Source organism: Artemia franciscana, chromosome 10 (genome assembly GCF_032884065.1).
Source record: "Artemia franciscana chromosome 10, ASM3288406v1, whole genome shotgun sequence".
Classification (NCBI taxonomy): Eukaryota; Metazoa; Arthropoda; class Branchiopoda; order Anostraca; family Artemiidae; genus Artemia; species Artemia franciscana.
Genome location: NC_088872.1, coordinates 12565469 through 12585423, shown reverse-complemented (window position 1 = coordinate 12585423; position 19955 = coordinate 12565469). Strand labels below are relative to the sequence as shown.

Below are 19955 nucleotides of genomic sequence, written 5' to 3'. Positions count from 1 at the left end.
AAAAAGAATACGATTGGTATTTTTCTGACTTTGGAGAAAATCCCATTCACTTGCATCGATTGTTGGAATATCTTGTTGATGCATCTCTACCTTTTTGAAAATTCTATCCACATGTCTGTGACTTTAGTGTCCTGAAGATTTCTGTTTGCATTTTTCAACTCTTTGAAAAATTCTTTTTCGCATGTTTCTGAAAAAAAACTTTAGAAAAATGTCATTCACCTATTTCTGACTGAAACAAACTAAAAAATCCAATTCACCTGTCTCTTGAAAAAATTCATAAATTTATCTTTTTTCAGCTTCCAAAAAAATAGTTTGCATATTTTTGATTTGAGAATAATTCTCGTTCACACATCTCTGACTTAGGAAAAAAAATTCCTGTCTATATGTCTCTGACTTTTGAAAATTCCATTCATCTGTCTCTAACTCTTCAATAAAATCCATGTTCAAATGTCTCTGACCCTTGAAAAAATAATACAATTCGCTAATTTCTGACTTTTGAAGACATTCCCATTCTTATCTCTGATTGTTATTAAGTTCATGTTCTTGTGTCTCTGAATTTTGGAAAACCTATAATTCACCCGTCTCTATCTATTAAACGATCGTGTCTCAATGCTTGTTGAAAAAAGTATCATTCATCTGCCCTTGACTTTTGAAAAAAAAAATTTTGTATGTTTCTTTTAACTTATCAATTAATTCCGGTTCTTGTTTCACTGGCATTGGTAAAAACCTTGAATGTGCTGTTTATGTGCCCAACTTTTGATAACATTACCGTTCATATACTTCTGACTTTTGAAAAACCTCTATTTGTATGCCTATTACTAAAAAAAATACGGTTCGCACCTTTCGGACTTAAGAAAAAAATTCTCATTTATGTGTATCCGATAGTTGAAAAATATTGTAGATGTATCTCTAGCTTTTGAAAATCCCATTTACATGTCTTTGACTTGAGTGTCCCGAAGGAATTATGTTTGTGTTTTTCAACTTTAAAAAAAAATCAGGTTCACATGCTTCTGAATCGGAAAATGTTATTCACCTGTATCTGACTTTGAAAAATTTGAAAAAAAGTTCCATTAATCTGCATTTAACTCTTGGAAAAAAATCTGTGGGTTCTTCAACTTTTGAAAGAAACATCTGGTTCGTTTATTTCTGACTTAGGAAAAATTCCCGTTTGCCTGTGTCGACTTTGGAAAAACAAACCTGAAAATTCTGTCCAAGGGTTTTGACTCTTGAAAAAAAATTAATCCAATTCGCACGTTTCTGTTTTTGGAAAAATTCCCGTTCGCACATCTCCTGCTGTTGAAAAATTATGTTGATGTGTCTCTAGTTTTTGAAAATTCTATTTATATGCCTTTGACCTACCTGTTCTATTTTCTTGAAAAATTAGAAATAAGACTGTTCTAAAAATAAAGGAAACGTAACAACATAATGGAAATGAATACTTTTACTGAAATTGTCATGTAACATTTTTATTGAAGCTATGTTACAAATATTATTACCCATTATTAATATCGTTGAATAATTTTGGACGTTTTGAATCTGTCCCATAAAATAATGTTAAAAAAGTTTAGAATCCAAGATAAAAAATTATGTTCCATTGTATTGAAAAAATGTCCTAAATGCAAAATGTAATGAATATTTTTTTAAAATAATGTTACGCACAATATTACACATAATTAATGCCATTGAACAGCTTTGGAAATTTTGAATTTGTTCCATAAAATAATTCATCATGTTCTCTCTTGACAGTCTAGCCATTCTCTTCTCTTAGTTTGCAATCAGTAGAATAATCATTAATCCATTTTGGGTCATACACAACTTTTGTCCAATTTTTAGTACTTTCTTCTTTTTAACTTCTGTTTACCTTCTGTTCAACGCTCATACCCAAAAGATGCAATGGAAGTTATCATCAGGTAACGTGTTACCAGAACGAAAAGCAAGAAGGTGGCCCTCGTCACCAAATATCATTTTTATTTTTGCATTTTCTTTGAGTTCTATCATCTCTGGAAATGTTACTCTTGCATATTCATCATCTGTAATGTTGATTTTTTCGATTTTCTAAAGAAATTTAATCTCTCACTGTCATGACAATGCACGGGGGTGCATTGTCATGCCAGGGGGGTGTGGATGTAGTTTTTGAACTTCTATAAGGTACATTTTCGAATATTTTTTACAGGGTCTGAATTTTTTTCCTCGCCATTTTGTGCTTTCTGTATTATTTATTAAAATTTTGTGCGCGGCACATCTATTTGCGTCTAATGGATGTTTTCTATTAAGAAGCTCTATTCTAATGAAGCACTCTATTTTCAGCTTTGGTTGAAGGGAGGGGCTACGCCCGTGGAGAAGTAGGCATGGTTGCTTTGTTCCAGACATCTCCAAAAATGATTATCTGTCAGATACCCGACTCACCTATGTATAATAGAACTATTACTCAACTGAATGTTTTCTCTCCGTCAGAGGTATTTTTTTTTTGTTGCTTACAAAAGTTAAAAGTGTCTAAGATGTTTTTTTTTATTTTTGTGCTAAAAAAAAAAGAAAAAAGAATAAATTGCCCTTATGCGAAAAGAAAATGCTAGGTCAAAAGAATGGGATAGATAATCAAATAAAGTATAAGGAAATCGATAAATAATAGAATAAAATAAAAGAATCAAAGAGATTTGAAGAATTCGAGGAATAAATAATATAATAATAATAATATAGAGTAAATAATATAAATAATAATATAATAATATAAATTCTTTATAAGTATAAAGAATTTTTATTTGAAGAATAAAAGAGAGCCGTTAATAAACCGGCATTAAAATTGCACACACAAAAATCCCTACAGTTGCTCGATGTGAGAAAATCTGTCATAATTTTTTCGAACTTTTAGCTCCTAAAGAGCCCCAAGAAGCTACTTTAGGCTCTTGGGAAGTCAGGAATCATTTTCGAACTATAAAAAAAGCAAAGACTTTTCTTAAGTCTTGACGAAAGTGTTTAAATACTCTGACCCATATTTTTGACATATTCTTTACCTTTTTTTTGTTTATTTTTACATATATTTATATCATTCACAGCTTCACACCTTCTCTTGCATACTTTCATTTTGGGGTTATGGAGCTTGGGACTTAAGGTAAGTAGGGAAGATAAGTGGGACTATTACTTTTTGCTTCATTCTTCAGCACCTATGTATCGTATTTTGCTGCACACTTAGGCGCGGTCGTTACGGACACAGGGAATATAAATGACGACCGGGACACTCAAAGAGATATTACAGACTGGGACACCGGGACACAAATAACGACCGGGACGCAGGGAATATAAATGACGACTGGGACACAGGGACACAACTACAACGGGGACGCCGGGGGGCACAGGGGGTATATATAAATGACGATGGGGACACAGGGAATGTTTGATTAGCAATCACCATCAACAAAGCTCAAGGGCAATCATTAGAATAATGAGGTATAGATCTGAATACAGATTATTTTTCCCATGGACAGTTATATGTTGCATGTTCAAGAATCGGTAAACCTGACAATCTATTTATGTGTACAGACAATGGGAAAGCGAAGAATGTTGTATATTCGCAAGTTTTACGTAGTTAAAAACATATATATCTATATATATATAAATAAGTTGTCTGTCTGTGTGTCTGTCTGTCAGGTGAAGTCATGTTGCTGTCTCGACTGACGTCATGAAGTTAGTTGTCGTCATTTTTGCTATGACGGTGACGTCATTAAAGATATTTAATCATGAAGTTAGTTGTCGTCATTTTTGCTATGACGTTGACAAACGTGACGTCATTCGACAAACAACTTCATGACGCATACAGCTCAATCCTTATAATGACGTCAGTCGACAAATATGACGTCAGTCGACACACAAACATGACGTCACTCGACACACACACACACAGACAACTTATTTTTATATCTATACTAGCTGCTGGGGTGGCTACGCGCCAGTCGTTACGCGCCATATTAGTTACGCGCCATTGTAGTTGTGTCCCTATGTCCCACCTGTGAATATAGATATATATATATATATATATACATATATATATATATATATATATATATATATATATATATATATATTATGTTTTTAACTACGTAAAACTTGCGAATATACAACATTCTTTGCTGTCCCATTGTCTGTGCATATAAATAGATTTTCAGGTTTACCGACTCTTGAACATGCAACATATAATGGTCCATGGGAAAACAATCCGTATTCAGATCTATACCTCATGATTCTAATGATTGCCCTTGAGCTTTGTTGATGGTGATTGCTAATCGACCATTCCCTGAGTCGCCATCGTCATTTATATATCCCCCTGTGCACCCCGGCGTCCCCTTTGTAGTTATGTCCCTGTGTCCCGGTCGTCATTTATATTCCCTGTGTCCCGGTCGTCATTTGTGTCCCGGTGTTCCAGTCTGTGATTTCTCTTTGAGTGTCCCGGGCGTCATTTATATTCCTTGTGTCCCGGTGTCCCGGTCGTCATTTATATCCCCCTGTGCCCCCCGGCGTCCCCATTGTAGTTGTGTCCCTGTGTCCCGGTCTTCTTTTATATTCCCTGTGTCCTGGTCGTCATTTGTATCCCGGTGTCCCGGTCTGTATATACATTCGTTTTTTAGTTTTGTTTTTCTCCTTTATTTTTTTCCTTTTTTCTTTTTTTTCTTTTTTAGTTTATTTAGATTTTTAGATTTTTTACTTTTTTTATTAGTTTTTAGTTTTTTTGTAGTTTTTACCACTTTTTTAGTTTTTTTAGTTTTTTTTTTACTTATGTCCTGGTCGTCATTTATACTCCCTGTGTCCCGGTCGTCATTTGTGTCTCGGTGCTTTGTTGATTGCTAATTTATATTATATTTATATTTATATTTTTTATATTTATTAATATTTTTTTAGTTTTCTTTTTCTCTTATTTTTCAGTTTTTTCCTTTTTTTTTAGTTTTTTCTTTTTTAGTTTTTAGTTTTTTTTTGTTTTTTACCTTTTTTTAGTTTTTTTAGTTTTTTTAGTTTTTTAGCTTTTTTAGTTTTTTCATTAGTTTTTAGTTTTTTTTTAGTTTTTGCCTTTTTTTAGTTTTTTCAGTTTTTTTTATTTTTTAGTTTTTTACCTTTTTTTTAGTTTTTTTTAGTTTTTTAGCTTTTTTAGTTTTTTTTCTTTTTATTTTTTTTTGTAGTTTTTACCTTTTTTAGTTTTTTTTCTTCTTTTGTATTAGTGTGAAATAATTCAGACGTCATATGCGGACAAACACGACGTCACTCGACAGACAGACATAACCCACAAACAACTTATTTTTATATATATTTATTGATATGTTTTTAGTTTTCTTTTTCTCTTTTATTTTTCAGTTTTTTTCCATTTTTTTTAGTTTTTTTCTTTTTTAGTTTTTAGTTTTTTTTAGTTTTTTACCTTTTTTTAGTTTTTTTAGTTTTTTTAGTTTTTTAGCTTTTTTAGTTTTTTTATTAGTTTTTATTTTTTTTGTAGTTTTTGCCTTTTTTTATTTTTTTCAGTTTTTTTTAGTTATTAGATTTTTACCTTTTTTTAGTTTTTTTTAGTTTTTTAGCTTTTTTAGTTTTTTTTTTCTTTTTAGTTTTTTTTGTAGTTTTTACCTTTTTTAGTTTTTTTCTTCTTTTGTATTAGTGTGAAATAATTTAGTGTGACGTCACCTGATCCACAGATCCACAGATCCACACACAGACAACTTATTTTTATATATATAGATATATATAAAAATAAGTATATATAAAAATAAGAATGTTACCAAATCCTACAACAGAAGAAACAGCCGAGGAAGCTACTCAAAGAGCTAATGCCAAAAGGCTTGCGGCTAAAGAACGCAAAACCACGCAATTAGATGAAGAACAACCTGGACAGCGAGAGTCAAAACGTGTCAAAACTGAAAATGATAGCGATGATGATTGGGTTTGGGATTTTGACTTGGATAAGGTTATCAATGCCTACCAGATTTTAGTTAAAAAACAAAGGTTCACGATATGTATTTACGTCTGAAAAATAAAGAAGAAAAAGAAAACTGAAACTAAAAATGTAAAAACTGAGAATTGCATAAATTTTTCAAAATATTTTGACAATAGATTAAAGTATAACGAAAACCTTAAAACAGATACTTAAAATTTTGAGGTTTATTATAAATTGTTGAACTTTAGCATGCTTGGCACGTGAAGATTTTTCCAACTGTCAATGCTAGAATAAACATTGAATTTGCGATTGCTAATTGTCACTTGGTTAATACCAAGTGCCATAAAAAGGTAAGAAACTAAAAAGAAAAAAAAACTAAAAAAACTAAAAAAGCTGCAAAACTAAAAAAATTAAAACTACAAAAGAAACTATATCAATATCTATATATATATAAATAAGTTGTATGTCTTTTGACTGACTTCATGTTTGTGTGTCGACTGATGTCATGTTTGTCGACTGACGTCATTATGAGGATTGAGCATTATTCCGTCATAAAGTTGTTTGTCGACCGACGTCATGTTTGTCGACTGACGAAATTACAGACCGGGACACCGGGACACAAAGGACGAACGGGACACAGGGACACAACTACAACGGGGACGCCGGGGGGCACAGGGGGGACGACTGGGACACAGGGAGTGTTCGATTAGCCATCACCATCAACAAAGCTCAAGGGCAATCGTTAGAAAAATGCGGTATAGATCTGAATACGAATTGTTATCCCATGGACAATTATTATTTTGCATGTTCAAGAGTTGGTAAACCTGACAATCTATTTATATGGACAGACAATGGGACAGCAAAGAATGTTGTATATTCGCAAGTTTTACGTAGTTAAAAAAATATATATATATCTATCTATATTCACAGGTGGGACACAGGGACACAACTACAATGGTGCGTAACTAATATGGCGAGATAAAAGCTAAAAAAAAGAAAAAACCTAAAAAGAAAAAACTTTAAAAAAGCAAAAAAATAAAAAAGGTAAAAAACTGAAAAGAAAAAAAAGCTAAAAAAATAAAAAAAGCTGCATAACTAAAAAAAAGAAAAACTAAAAAAGAAACTATATCTATATATATAAAAATAAGTTGTTTGTAGGCATGTTTGTTTGTTTGTGGGTTTGCATATGACGTCATTATAAGTATATAAGGCTTTGTATATGACATCATTATAAGATGACACTACAGACCGGGACACCGGAACACAAATGACGACCGGGACACAGGGAATATATAACTACAGCGGGGACGCTGGGGGACACAAGGGGATATATAAATGACGACGGGGACACATCTATCTATATTCACAGGTGGGACACAGGGACACAACTACAATGGAGCGTACCTAATATGGCGCTTAACGACTTACGCGCGGGGGGGGGGGCTTGGGGGGGCACGAAGCACCCCCACCAACTAGGTGTTGGGGTGGCGCGAAGCGCCACCCCAACAGCTAGTAGATATATGTAGATAAAAGCCTCAATTTTTGCTTTTGCAAGTGACGTCATGTAGTAAAATGAAAGCTTCCTTATATCGCAATGACGCCAAGCAGTAACAAACAATTTCCTTATAAGAAATTACATGATGTCATTCATATTAATTTTTTTTTTGCTTTTCTGTTTGTTTTGTTTTAGTTTTTCTGGTATTTTTTTAGTTTTTTTTTTCTGTATTTCTGTTTTGTTGTTTTTTAGTTTTTGTATTTTTTTTATTTCATTTTTTTAGCTTTTTTTTAGTTTTACATTCTTCGCTGTCCCATTGTCTGTGCATATAAATAGATTGTCAGGTTTACTGACTCTTGAACATGCAACATATAATTGTCCATGGGAAAAACAATCCGTATTCAGATCTATACCTCATTATTCTAATGATGTGTCCCTGTGTCCCGGTCGTCATTTATATTCCCTGTGTCCCGGTCGTCATTTGTGTCCCGGTGTCCCAGTTTGTAATTTCTCTTTGAGTGTCCCGGTCGTCATTTATACTCCCTGTGTCCCGGTCGTCATTTGTGTCCCGGTGTCCCGGTCTGTAATTTCTATTCGAACAATCCCTGTGTCCCGGTCGTCATTTATATATCCCGCCTGTGCCCCCGGCGCCCCCGTTGTAGTTGTGTCCTTGTGTCCCGGTCGTCATTTATATTCCCTGTGTCCCGGTCGTGATTTGTGTCCGGGTGTCCCAGTCTGTAATTTCTCTTTGAGGTTCCCGGTCGTCACTTATATTCCCTCTGTCTCGGTCTAATGACGTCACCGTCAAAGCAAAAATGACGACAACTAATTTCATGACGTCAGTCAACACAGAAACATGACGTCACCTGATCCACAGACAGACAGACAGACAACTTATTTTTATATATATAGATATATATATATATATATATATATATATATATATATATATATATATATATATATATAGATTAAATTTATACTATTATTTATAGTAGTTGTATTATTCCTAATATTTTAAGATTGATACTATAGTCTCAATCGTAATTCCTTGTTGAATTCCGTCATAAGTTAAAATGTCTCCAATCACAATGTTTGATGATTTTTCTCCTTTTATTACGCCTAACACAGGGGTATGTCCGGCCTGTTTTGAATCCTGGCTTTTTCGAAGTGTAAAATTAGAAAGGTGTTACTACTACTAATATTAACAATTCACCGCAGCACCAAACTGCCTGAGGTCAATGCAGCTACGCAGGCTCCTCCTCCATCCCAATCTATTCAATCCCTCCTTCGTCAAACCCTCCCAGGAAGATCCCTTTTCGTTTAAATCTGATAGGAGAGAGGCCTTCAAAAAATCAACAAGAAACGTCTTAATTGAAGAAAGAGGCTGCACCGGCGAAAGCATGAAATAATTCATTTACTAAAAGAATTAATTAATATGATACCTTGTGATAGCGTAGTGGATTGAGCCGATTCTTATGATTGAGGGTTTCATGGTTCGATCCCGCGTGTCGCAGGGAGTTTGAATGATAAAGTCTGAAATATAAAAATATTTTATTCTAATTGTTGCCCTATTAAACTTGTTGATAATATTATAGATGGAAAAAAAATGTGGAATATGAACTTAATGATCCCATCCCCTTTCTTTAGCTGTTCCTATAAGCGAAAACAAAACTTTTACCAATTCACCATGTATCCCGAGACTCAGTGACCCCTCGTCAATACCTCGCTCTTTACACAAAAGTTCGAATTGTCTTCCATTTTTTTTTTTAAGAATGACCCCTAAATCACAAAGGCCGTTTAATAAGAATAAATAGCTCGTTTGAAGTTACTAAAAATACTTTAGAGTAAAGAGCGAGGTATTGAGGGGACGAACCCCCTCATATATGTAATAATTTCTATTCGCTTAATCTTATAATGTTGCTCCTTACTTTCATTTGAAAAAACTTGTTTTTTTTATTTAATTCACATACAAGGATAGCCTCATTGTCCTTGCTATAATTCCTGCACATTGTGTGCCCTTTTTTTACGTATGGAACAGACAACTCATCCCCCAGTCGACTTTGAGTAAAAATCGTAACAATATAAACATTCACAATCAGAAAATCTTCAGAATCTCCGCCGTAAATTTCAGGTTGTTTCTTTACATTCTTGTTTTTTGTTCTTTGCTCTTTTTCACTCTTATTCAGGCACTTTCCCTTTGTATTTAGAGTTTCTGTTTTGTTTTCTTTCTTAAAAAGTATCTTCAGTGCTCTTTCTGTCTTGGCAATCTCCTTTTCTTGTTATGCTATTATAGCATCCTTTAACTCTCTTTTGTATTGTGAGTCAGTTATAACTGCAGTCTTCCCTCTTTCTGATTCGTCCTTTTTGCACTGCCTCTGACTTTTGGAATAGGAATTGAATTTTCAGGTGAAACAATAAATGCAGTTGCAGAGTCATTCATGTCAGTTGTCATACCAGAGCATCCAGGAGTAGCCATGTCATCCTTGTTAAATTGAACCTTTTTAGCTGGGGTGCCATCAATACCAAAGGTAGGGCTAGAAACTGTAACATCTTCACCCCTATCACTACAAGTGTGGGGATTTTCTTTATCAACTTGTTCTTTCTTTGTCGTTGGAGGTTCCTCAATCGTGTTTTGGGTTGAGGGTCCAGCTTGTTGGATATTAGTAGCGTCAGCGGGTTGGAAATCTAAATCATAGAATATGACTGGGCTAGGTGGCCAAATTCCTGTTGCTTGAAAAACCCTTAATTGCTGTATTCATAGAGGTGCTTTGGATAAACGCTGATCCGAAGAGCGTTGAAATTTGAAACAGGCTTACGACTTTCCCTGGGTTGCAACAGAGCCAATTTCGAAGCTTGTCAGTTTAGTGAGGAACGAAACGACATTATCTCCTGCGTAGTCTATAGAGGCCTTAGAATATGCTAACAAAAAAAATTAATATGAACTTTTATATATTACAACAATGAATAAATCAAACTCCCTGCGACACGCGGGATCGAACCATGAAACCCTCAATCATAAGAATCGGCTCAATCCACTACACTATCACAAGGTATCATATTAATTAATTCTTTTAGTAAATGAATTGTTTCATGCTTTCGCCGGTGCAGCCTCTTTCTTCAATTAAGATGTTAAGGTGCTTTGTTGATTGCTAATTTATATTATATTTATATTTATATTTTTTGTATTCATTAATATTTTTTTAGTTTTCTTTTTCTCTTATTTTTCAGTTTTTTCCTTTTTTTTAGTTTTTTCTTTTTTAGTTTTTAGTTTTTTTTTTGTTTTTTACCTTTTTTTAGTTTTTTTAAAACTAAAAAAGAGAAATTACAAACTGGGACACCGGGACACAAATGACGACCGGGACACAGGGAGTATAAATGACGACCAGGACATAAGTAAAAAAAAACTAAAAAAACTAAAAAATCTAAAAATCTAAATAAACTAAAAAAGAAAAAAAAGAAAAAAGGAAAAAAATAAAGGATAGTTTTTTTAGTTTTTTAGCTTTTTTATTTTTTTTATTAGTTTTTAGTTTTTTTTGTAGTTTTTGCCTTTTTTTAGTTTTTTCAGTTTTGACGTCACCTAATCCAGTTTTTTCAGGTGACGTCACCTGACACATCCATCCATCCATCCACAGACAGACAACTTATTTTTATATATATAGATATATATATATATATATATATTTGCAGTATATTATATATATATATATATATATATATATATATATATATATATATATATATATACATATATATATATATATATATATATGTATATATATATATATATATATATATATATATATATATATATATATATATATATATATATATATATATATATATATACATATATATATATATATATATATATATATATATATATATATATATATACATATATATATATATATATATATATATATATATATATATATATATATATATATATATATATATATATATATATATATATATATATATATATATATATATATATATATATATATAGATTAAATTTATACTATTATTTATAGTAGTTGTATTATTCCTAATATTTTAAGATTGATACTATAGTCTCAATCGTAATTCCTTGTTGAATTCTGTCATAAGTTAAAATGTCTCCAATCACAATGTTTGATGATTTTCTTCCTTTTATTACGCCTAACACAGGGGTATGTCCGGCCTGTTTTGCATCCTGGCTTCTTCGAAGCGTAAAATTAGAAAGGTGTTACTACTACTATTATTAACAATTCACCGCAGCACCAAACTGCCTGAGGTCAATGCAGCTACGCAAGCTCCTCTTCCATCCCATTCTATTCAAACCCTCCCCCGTCAAACCCTCCCAGGAAGATCCCTTTTCGTTTAAATCTGATAGGAGAGAGGCCTTCAAAAAATCAACAAGAAACATCTTAATTGAAGAAAGATGCTGCACCGGCGAAAGCATGAAACAATTCATTTACTAAAAGAATTAATTAATATGATACCTTGTGATAGTGTAGTGGATTGAGCCGATTCTTATGATTGAGGGTTTCATGGTTCGATCCCGCGTGTCGCAGGGAGTTTGATTATTCATTGTTGTAATATATAAAAGTTCATATTAATTTTTTTTGTTAGCATATTCTAAGGCCTCTATAGACTACGCAGGAGATAATGTCGTTTCGTTCCTCACTAAACTGACAAGCTTCGAAATTGGCTCTGTTGCAACCCAGGGAAAGTCGTAAGCCTGTTTCAAATTTCAACGCTCTTCGGATCAGCGTTTATCCAAAGCACCTCTATGAATACAGCAATTAAGGGTTTTTCAAGCAACAGGAATTTGGCCACCTAGCCCAGTCATATTCTATGATTTAGATTTCCAACCCGCTGACGCTACTAATATCCAACAAGCTGGACCCTCAACCCAAAACACGATTGAGGAACCTCCAACGACAAAGAAAGAACAAGTTGATAAAGAAAATCCCCACACTTGTAGTGATAGGGGTGAAGATGTTACAGTTTCTAGCCCTACCTTTGGTATTGATGGCACCCCAGCTAAAAAGGTTCAATTTAACAAGGATGACATGGCTACTCCTGGATGCTCTGGTATGACAACTGACATGAATGACTCTGCAACTGCATTTATTGTTTCACCTGAAAATTCAATTCCTATTCCAAAAGTCAGAGGCAGTGCAAAAAGGACGAATCAGAAAGAGGGAAGACTGCAGTTATAACTGACTCACAATACAAAAGAGAGTTAAAGGATGCTATAATAGCATAACAAGAAAAGGAGATTGCCAAGACAGAAAGAGCACTGAAGATACTTTTTAAGAAAGAAAACAAAACAGAAACTCTAAATACAAAGGGAAAGTGCCTGAATAAGAGTGAAAAAGAGCAAAGAACAAAAAACAAGAATATAAAGAAACAACCTGAAATTTACGGCGGAGATTCTGAAGATTTTCTGATTGTGAATGTTTATATTGTTACGATTTTTACTCAAAGTCGACTGGGGGATGAGTTGTCTGTTCCATACGTAAAAAAAGGGCACACAATGTGCAGGAATTATAGCAAGGACAATGAGGCTATCCTTGTATGTGAATTAAATAAAAAAAACAAGTTTTTTCAAATGAAAGTAAGGAGCAACATTATAAGATTAAGCGAATAGAAATTATTACATATATGAGTGGGTTCGTCCCCTCAATACCTCGCTCTTTACTCTAAAGTATTTTTAGTAACTTCAAACGAGCTATTTATTCTTATTAAACGGCCTTTGTGATTTAGGGGTCATTCTTAAAAAAAAAAATGGAAGACAATTCGAACTTTTGTGTAAAGAGCGAGGTATTGGCGAGGGGTCACTGAGTCTCGGGATACATGGTGAATTGGTAAAAGTTTTGTTTTCGCTTATAGGAACAGCTAAAGAAAGGGGATGGGATCATTAAGTTCATATTCCACATTTTTTTTCCATCTATAATATTATCAACAAGTTTAATAGGGCAACAATTAGAATAAAATATTTTTACAGATCATTCAAGCTCCCTGCGACACGCGGGATCGAACCATGAAACCCTCAATCATAAGAATCGGCTCAATCCACTACGCTATCACAAGGTATCATATTAATTAATTCTTTTAGTAAATGAATTATTTCATTTACTGCAGCCTCTTTCTTCAATTAAGATGTTTCTTGTTGATTTTTTTAAGGCCTCTCTCCTATCAGATTTAAACGAAAAGGGATCTTCCTGGGAGGGTTTGACGAAGGAGGGTTTGAATAGATTGGGATGGAGGAGGAGCCTGCGTAGCTGCATTGACCTCAGGCAGTTTGGTGCTGCGGTGAATTGTTAATATTAGTAGTAGTAACACCTTTCTAATTTTACACTTCGAAAAAGCCAGGATTCAAAACAGGCCGGACATACCCCTGTGTTAGGCGTAATAAAAGGAGAAAAATCATCAAACATTGTGATTGGAGACATTTTAACTTATGACGGAATTCAACAAGGAATTACGATTGAGACTATAGTATCAATCTTAAAATATTAGGAATAATACAACTACTATAAATAATAGTATAAATTTAATCTATATATATATATATATATATATATATATATATATATATATATATATATATATATATATCTATATATATAAAAATAAGTTGTCTGTCTGTCTGTCTGTGGATCAGGTGACGTCATGTTTCTGTGTTGACTGACGTCATGAAATTAGTTGTCGTCATTTTTGCTTTGACGGTGACGTCATTAGACCGAGACAGAGGGAATATAAGTGACGACCGGGAACCTCAAAGAGAAATTACAGACTGGGACACCCGGACACAAATCACGACCGGGACACAGGGAATATAAATGACGACCGGGACACAAGGACACAACTACAACGGGGGCGCCGGGGGCACAGGCGGGATATATAAATGACGACCGGGACACAGGGATTGTTCGAATAGAAATTACAGACCGGGACACCGGGACACAAATGACGACCGGGACACAGGGAGTATAAATGACGACCGGGACACTCAAAGAGAAATTACAAACTGGGACACCGGGACACAAATGACGACCGGGACACAGGGAATATAAATGACGACCGGGACACAGGGACACATCATTAGAATAATGAGGTATAGATCTGAATACGGATTGTTTTTCCCATGGACAATTATATGTTGCATGTTCAAGAGTCAGTAAACCTGACAATCTATTTATATGCACAGACAATGGGACAGCGAAGAATGTAAAACTAAAAAAAAGCTAAAAAAATGAAATAAAAAAAATACAAAAACTAAAAAACAACAAAACAGAAATACAGAAAAAAAAAACTAAAAAAATACCAGAAAAACTAAAACAAAACAAACAGAAAAGCAAAAAAAAAAATTAATATGAATGACATCATGTAATTTCTTATAAGGAAATTGTTTGTTACTGCTTGGCGTCATTGCGATATAAGGAAGCTTTCATTTTACTACATGACGTCACTTGCAAAAGCAAAAATTGAGGCTCTTATCCATATATCTACTAGCTGTTGGGGTGGCGCTTCGCGCCACCCCAACACCTAGTTGGTGGGGGCGCTTCGTGCCCCCCCAAGCCCCCCCCGCGCGTAAGTCGTTAAGCGCCATATTAGGTACGCTCCATTGTAGTTGTGTCCCTGTGTCCCACCTGTGAATATAGATAGATGTGTCCCCGTCGTCATTTATATATCCCCTTGTGCCCCCCAGCGTCCCCGCTGTAGTTATATATTCCCTGTGTCCCGGTCGTCATTTGTGTTCCGGTGTCCCGGTCTGTAGTGTCATCTTATAATGATGTCATATACAAAGCCTTATATACTTATAATGACGTCATATGCAAACCCACAAACAAACAAACATGCCTACAAACAACTTATTTTTATATATATAGATATAGTTTCTTTTTTAGTTTTTCTTTTTTTTAGTTATGCAGCTTTTTTTATTTTTTTAGCTTTTTTTTCTTTTCAGTTTTTTACCTTTTTTATTTTTTTGCTTTTTTAAAGTTTTTTCTTTTTAGGTTTTTTCTTTTTTTTAGCTTTTATCTCGCCATATTAGTTACGCACCATTGTAGTTGTGTCCCTGTGTCCCACATGTGAATATAGATAGATATATATATATTTTTTTAACTACGTAAAACTTGCGAATATACAACATTCTTTGCTGTCCCATTGTCTGTCCATATAAATAGATTGTCAGGTTTACCAACTCTTGAACATGCAAAATAATAATTGTCCATGGGATAACAATTCGTATTCAGATCTATACCGCATTTTTCTAACGATTGCCCTTGAGCTTTGTTGATGGTGATGGCTAATCGAACACTCCCTGTGTCCCAGTCGTCCCCCCTGTGCCCCCCGGCGTCCCCGTTGTAGTTGTGTCCCTGTGTCCCGTTCATCCTTTGTGTCCCGGTGTCCCGGTCTGTAATTTCGTCAGTCGACAAACATGACGTCGGTCGACAAACAACTTTATGACAGAATAATGCTCAATCCTCATAATGACGTCAGTCGACAAACATGACATCAGTCGACACACAAACATGAAGTCAGTCAAAAGACATACAACTTATTTTTATATATATAGATATTGATATAGTTTCTTTTGTAGTTTTAATTTTTTTAGTTTTGGAGCTTTTTTAGTTTTTTTAGTTTTTTTTTCTTTTTAGTTTCTTACCTTTTTATGGCACTTGGTATTAACCAAGTGACAATTAGCAATCGCAAATTCAATGTTTATTCTAACATTGACAGTTGGAAAAATCTTCACGTGCCAAGCATGCTAAAGTTCAACAATTTATAATAAACCTCAAAATTTTAAGTATCTGTTTTAAGGTTTTCGTTATACTTTAATCTATTGTCAAAATATTTTGAAATATTTATGCAATTCTCAGTTTTTACATTTTTAGTTTCAGTTTTCTTTTTCTTCTTTATTTTTCAGACGTAAATACATATCGCGAACCTTTGTTTTTTAACTAAAATCTGGTAGGCATTGATAACCTTATCCAAGTCAAAATCCCAAACCCAATCATCATCGCTATCATTTTCAGTTTTGACACGTTTTGACTCTCGCTGTCCAGGTTGTTCTTCATCTAATTGCGTGGTTTTGCGTTCTTTAGCCGCAAGCCTTTTGGCATTAGCTCTTTGAGTAGCTTCCTCGGCTGTTTCTTCTGTTGTAGGATTTGGTAACATTCTATCTTTTTCAGTGTTTTTCAATTTGTCAGTGTTCATTCTAACATTGACTGTTAGAAAAAATTTTACGTTCCAAGCATGCTAACACTCAACAATTTATAAGAAACCTCAAAATTATAAATATCTGTTATAAGGTTTTCGAATTACTTTAATCTATTGTCAAAATATATAGAAATATTTATGCAATTCCCAGTTTCTACATTTTTAGTTTCAGTTTGCTTTTCAGTTTAGTTTCATTTTTATATATAGATAAGATATAATCTGGCATAACGGACAGACAACTCAGTTTTATATATATACTAGCTGTTAGGGTGGCGCTTCGCGCCACCCCAAAACCTAGTTGGTGGGGCGCTTCGCGCCCCCCCAAGCCCCCCCGCGCGCGTAAGTCGTTACGGGCCATATTAGTTACGCGCCATTGTAGTTGTGTCCCTGTGTCCCACCTGTGAATATAGATAGATTTATATATGTGTTTCAAACTACGTAAAAATTGCGAATATACAACATTCTTGATATCAACATTCTCCATATACAAAGCCGTATGTACTAATAATGACGTCATATGCAAACGCTCTTTTTACAAACAAACAAACATGCATACACACAACTCGTTTTTATATAGATAGATAGATAGATAGATACAATACAAATTAACTACGTAAAACTTGTGAATATACAACAGTCTTCGCTGTCCCATTGTCTGTGTTTCAATCTTTTAAATTGAAAAAGCAGATCCGTTGGAATATGGGAATGCGAGGAATAAGAACAGCCTCACCCTCATAAGGCCCTGTCAAGATTGTGGCCTCTATTAGGTTTTCCATTGTTTTTTTTTACGGCAAGTCGCGTGCCATTGCAAAGCTTTGGTGGGTTGATATTTCTTAAAAGTATTATTGGTACGCCTATTTTTAGTTGTAGCACGTGTGGTGGAAACCCTGAAGGATCTATGGAATTTAAAAATTCAGATGGATAATTAACCGCTTCATTTGGTTCCGAAATACAAATTAACTGTGTAAAACTTGCGAATATACAACATTCTTCGCTGTCCAATTCTCGCTGCATATAAATAGATTGTCAGGTTTACCGACCCTCGAACATGCAACGTACAATTGTCCATGGGAAAAACAATCAGTATTAAGATCAATACCACATTTTTTTAATGATTAACCTTGAGCTTTGTTAATGGTGATTGCAAATGCTAATCGAATTGGGAATTGCAATCTTTTAAATTGAAAAGGCAGATCCGTTGGAATCATGGGAATGCGAGGAATAAGAACAGCCTCACCCTCAAAAGGCCCTGTCAGGATTTTGGCCTCTATTAGGTTTTCCATTGTTTTTTTTTACGGCAAGTCGAGTGCCATTGCAAAGCTTTGGTGGGTTTATATTTCTTAAAAGTATTATTGGTACGCCTATTTTTAGTTGTAGCACGTGTGGTGGAAACCCTGAAAGATCTATGGAATTTAAAAATTCAGATGGATAATTAACCGCTTCATTTGGTTCCAAAACTGTGTCGACTGACTTGTAAAGGACTGCCTGGTCTTGAATCTTGGTCAAAACAATATTGTTGATTTCGTGGACGTCTATATTTTTGGGTGCGAGAATCGCTCTTTCACTTAGCCATTTATTATTTTTATAATTTTTTAGAATATTCGGAAATACTTTTTCAATCAATTCATTTTTGGACGTCACTAAATTACAGAAATCAGCAGGTAGTTGTATACGTCCTGAAATTGAGTCTACTGGGAGCTTTCCGTTTCCCATTGCCAGCAATTGATCTGAAAATGTTTGACCAGAGTCATCGTTTTGCAATCGGACACGCATATTTGTAGTTAATTTTAATGTTTTTACGTGTGCCCATAGACTCTTTGAGCATCTTCATCAGTCATTGTAAACTTAAACATTAATAGATTTCTACGCGAACATATGTCTTATATAACTTGAATGACGTCACCTTCAAAGCAAAAATGACGGCAACTAATTTCATGACGTCAGCCGACACAGAAACATGACGTCACCTGATCCACAGACAGACAGACAACTTATTTTTATATATATAGATATATATATATATATATATATATATATATATATATATATATATATATATATATATATATATATATATATATATATATATATATATATATATATATATATATATATATATTCACAGTTGGGACAAAGGGACACAACTACAATGGCGCGTAACTAATATGGCGCGTAACGACTTAGGCGCGGTCGTTACGGACACAGGGAATATAAATGACGACCGGGACACTCAAAGAGATATTACAGACTGGGACACAAATAACAACCGGGACGCAGGGAATATAAATGACGACTGGGACACACGGACACAACTACAACGGGGCCGCCGGGGGGCACAGGGGGTATATATAAATGACGATGGGGACACAGGGAATGTTTGATTAGCAATCACCATCAACAAAGCTCAAGGGCAATCATTAGAATAATGAGGTATAGATCTGAATACAGATTGTTTTTCCCATGGACATTTATATGTTGCATGTTCAAGAATCGGTAAACCTGACAATCTATTTATGTGTACAGACAATGGGAAAGCGAAGAATGTTGTATATTCGCAAGTTTTACGTAGTTAAAAACACACACATATATATATATATATATATATATATATATATATATATATATATATATATATATATATATATATATATATATATATATATATATATACTAGCTGTTGGGGTGGCGCTTCGCGCCACCCCAACACCTAGTTGGTGGGGCGCTTTGCGACCCCCCAAGCCCCCCCGCGCGCGTAAGTCGTTACGCGCCATATTAGTTACGCGCCATTGTAGTTGTGTCCCTGTGTCCCACCTGTGAATATAGTTAGATTTATATATGTGTTTCAAACTACGTAAAAATTGCGAATATACAACATTTTTGGCTTTCCCACTACTGGGAGCTTTCCGTTTCCAATTGCCAGCAATTGATCTGAAAATGTTTGACCAGAGTCATCATTTTGCAATCGGACACGCATATTTGTAGTTAATTTTAATATTTTTACGTGTGCCCATAAATTAGAATTTTTCAGGCAAGCATTCATTTCGTCTGCAGGAGTTAAACTACGTAAAAATTGCGAATATACAACATTCTTGGCTTTCCCATTGTCTGTGCACATACAAAGCCGTATGTACTAATAATGACGTCATATGCAAACGCTCTTTTTACAAACAAAAAACATGCATACACACAACTCGTTTTTATATAGATAGATAGATACAATACAAATTAACTGCGTAAAACTTGCGAATATACAACATTCTTCGCTGTCCAATTGTCGCTGCATATAAATAGATTGTCAGGTTTACCGACCCTCGAACATGCAACGTACAATTGTCC

General features: G+C 34.2%; 1 protein-coding gene across 4 annotated transcripts in view; it reads left to right on the top strand.

Annotated features, from left to right (window-relative positions):
- LOC136031796 (mutS protein homolog 4-like) overlaps positions 1-19955 on the top strand; it is a 116880-nt gene that overhangs the window by 44488 nt on the left and 52437 nt on the right. For all 4 annotated transcript variants that reach the window (XM_065711593.1, XM_065711591.1, XM_065711592.1 and 1 more), the window contains one exon: positions 2308-2456. In XM_065711593.1, coding sequence (XP_065567665.1) covers positions 2308-2456 — 149 coding nt within the window. The remainder of the gene's footprint in view (positions 1-2307; positions 2457-19955) is intronic.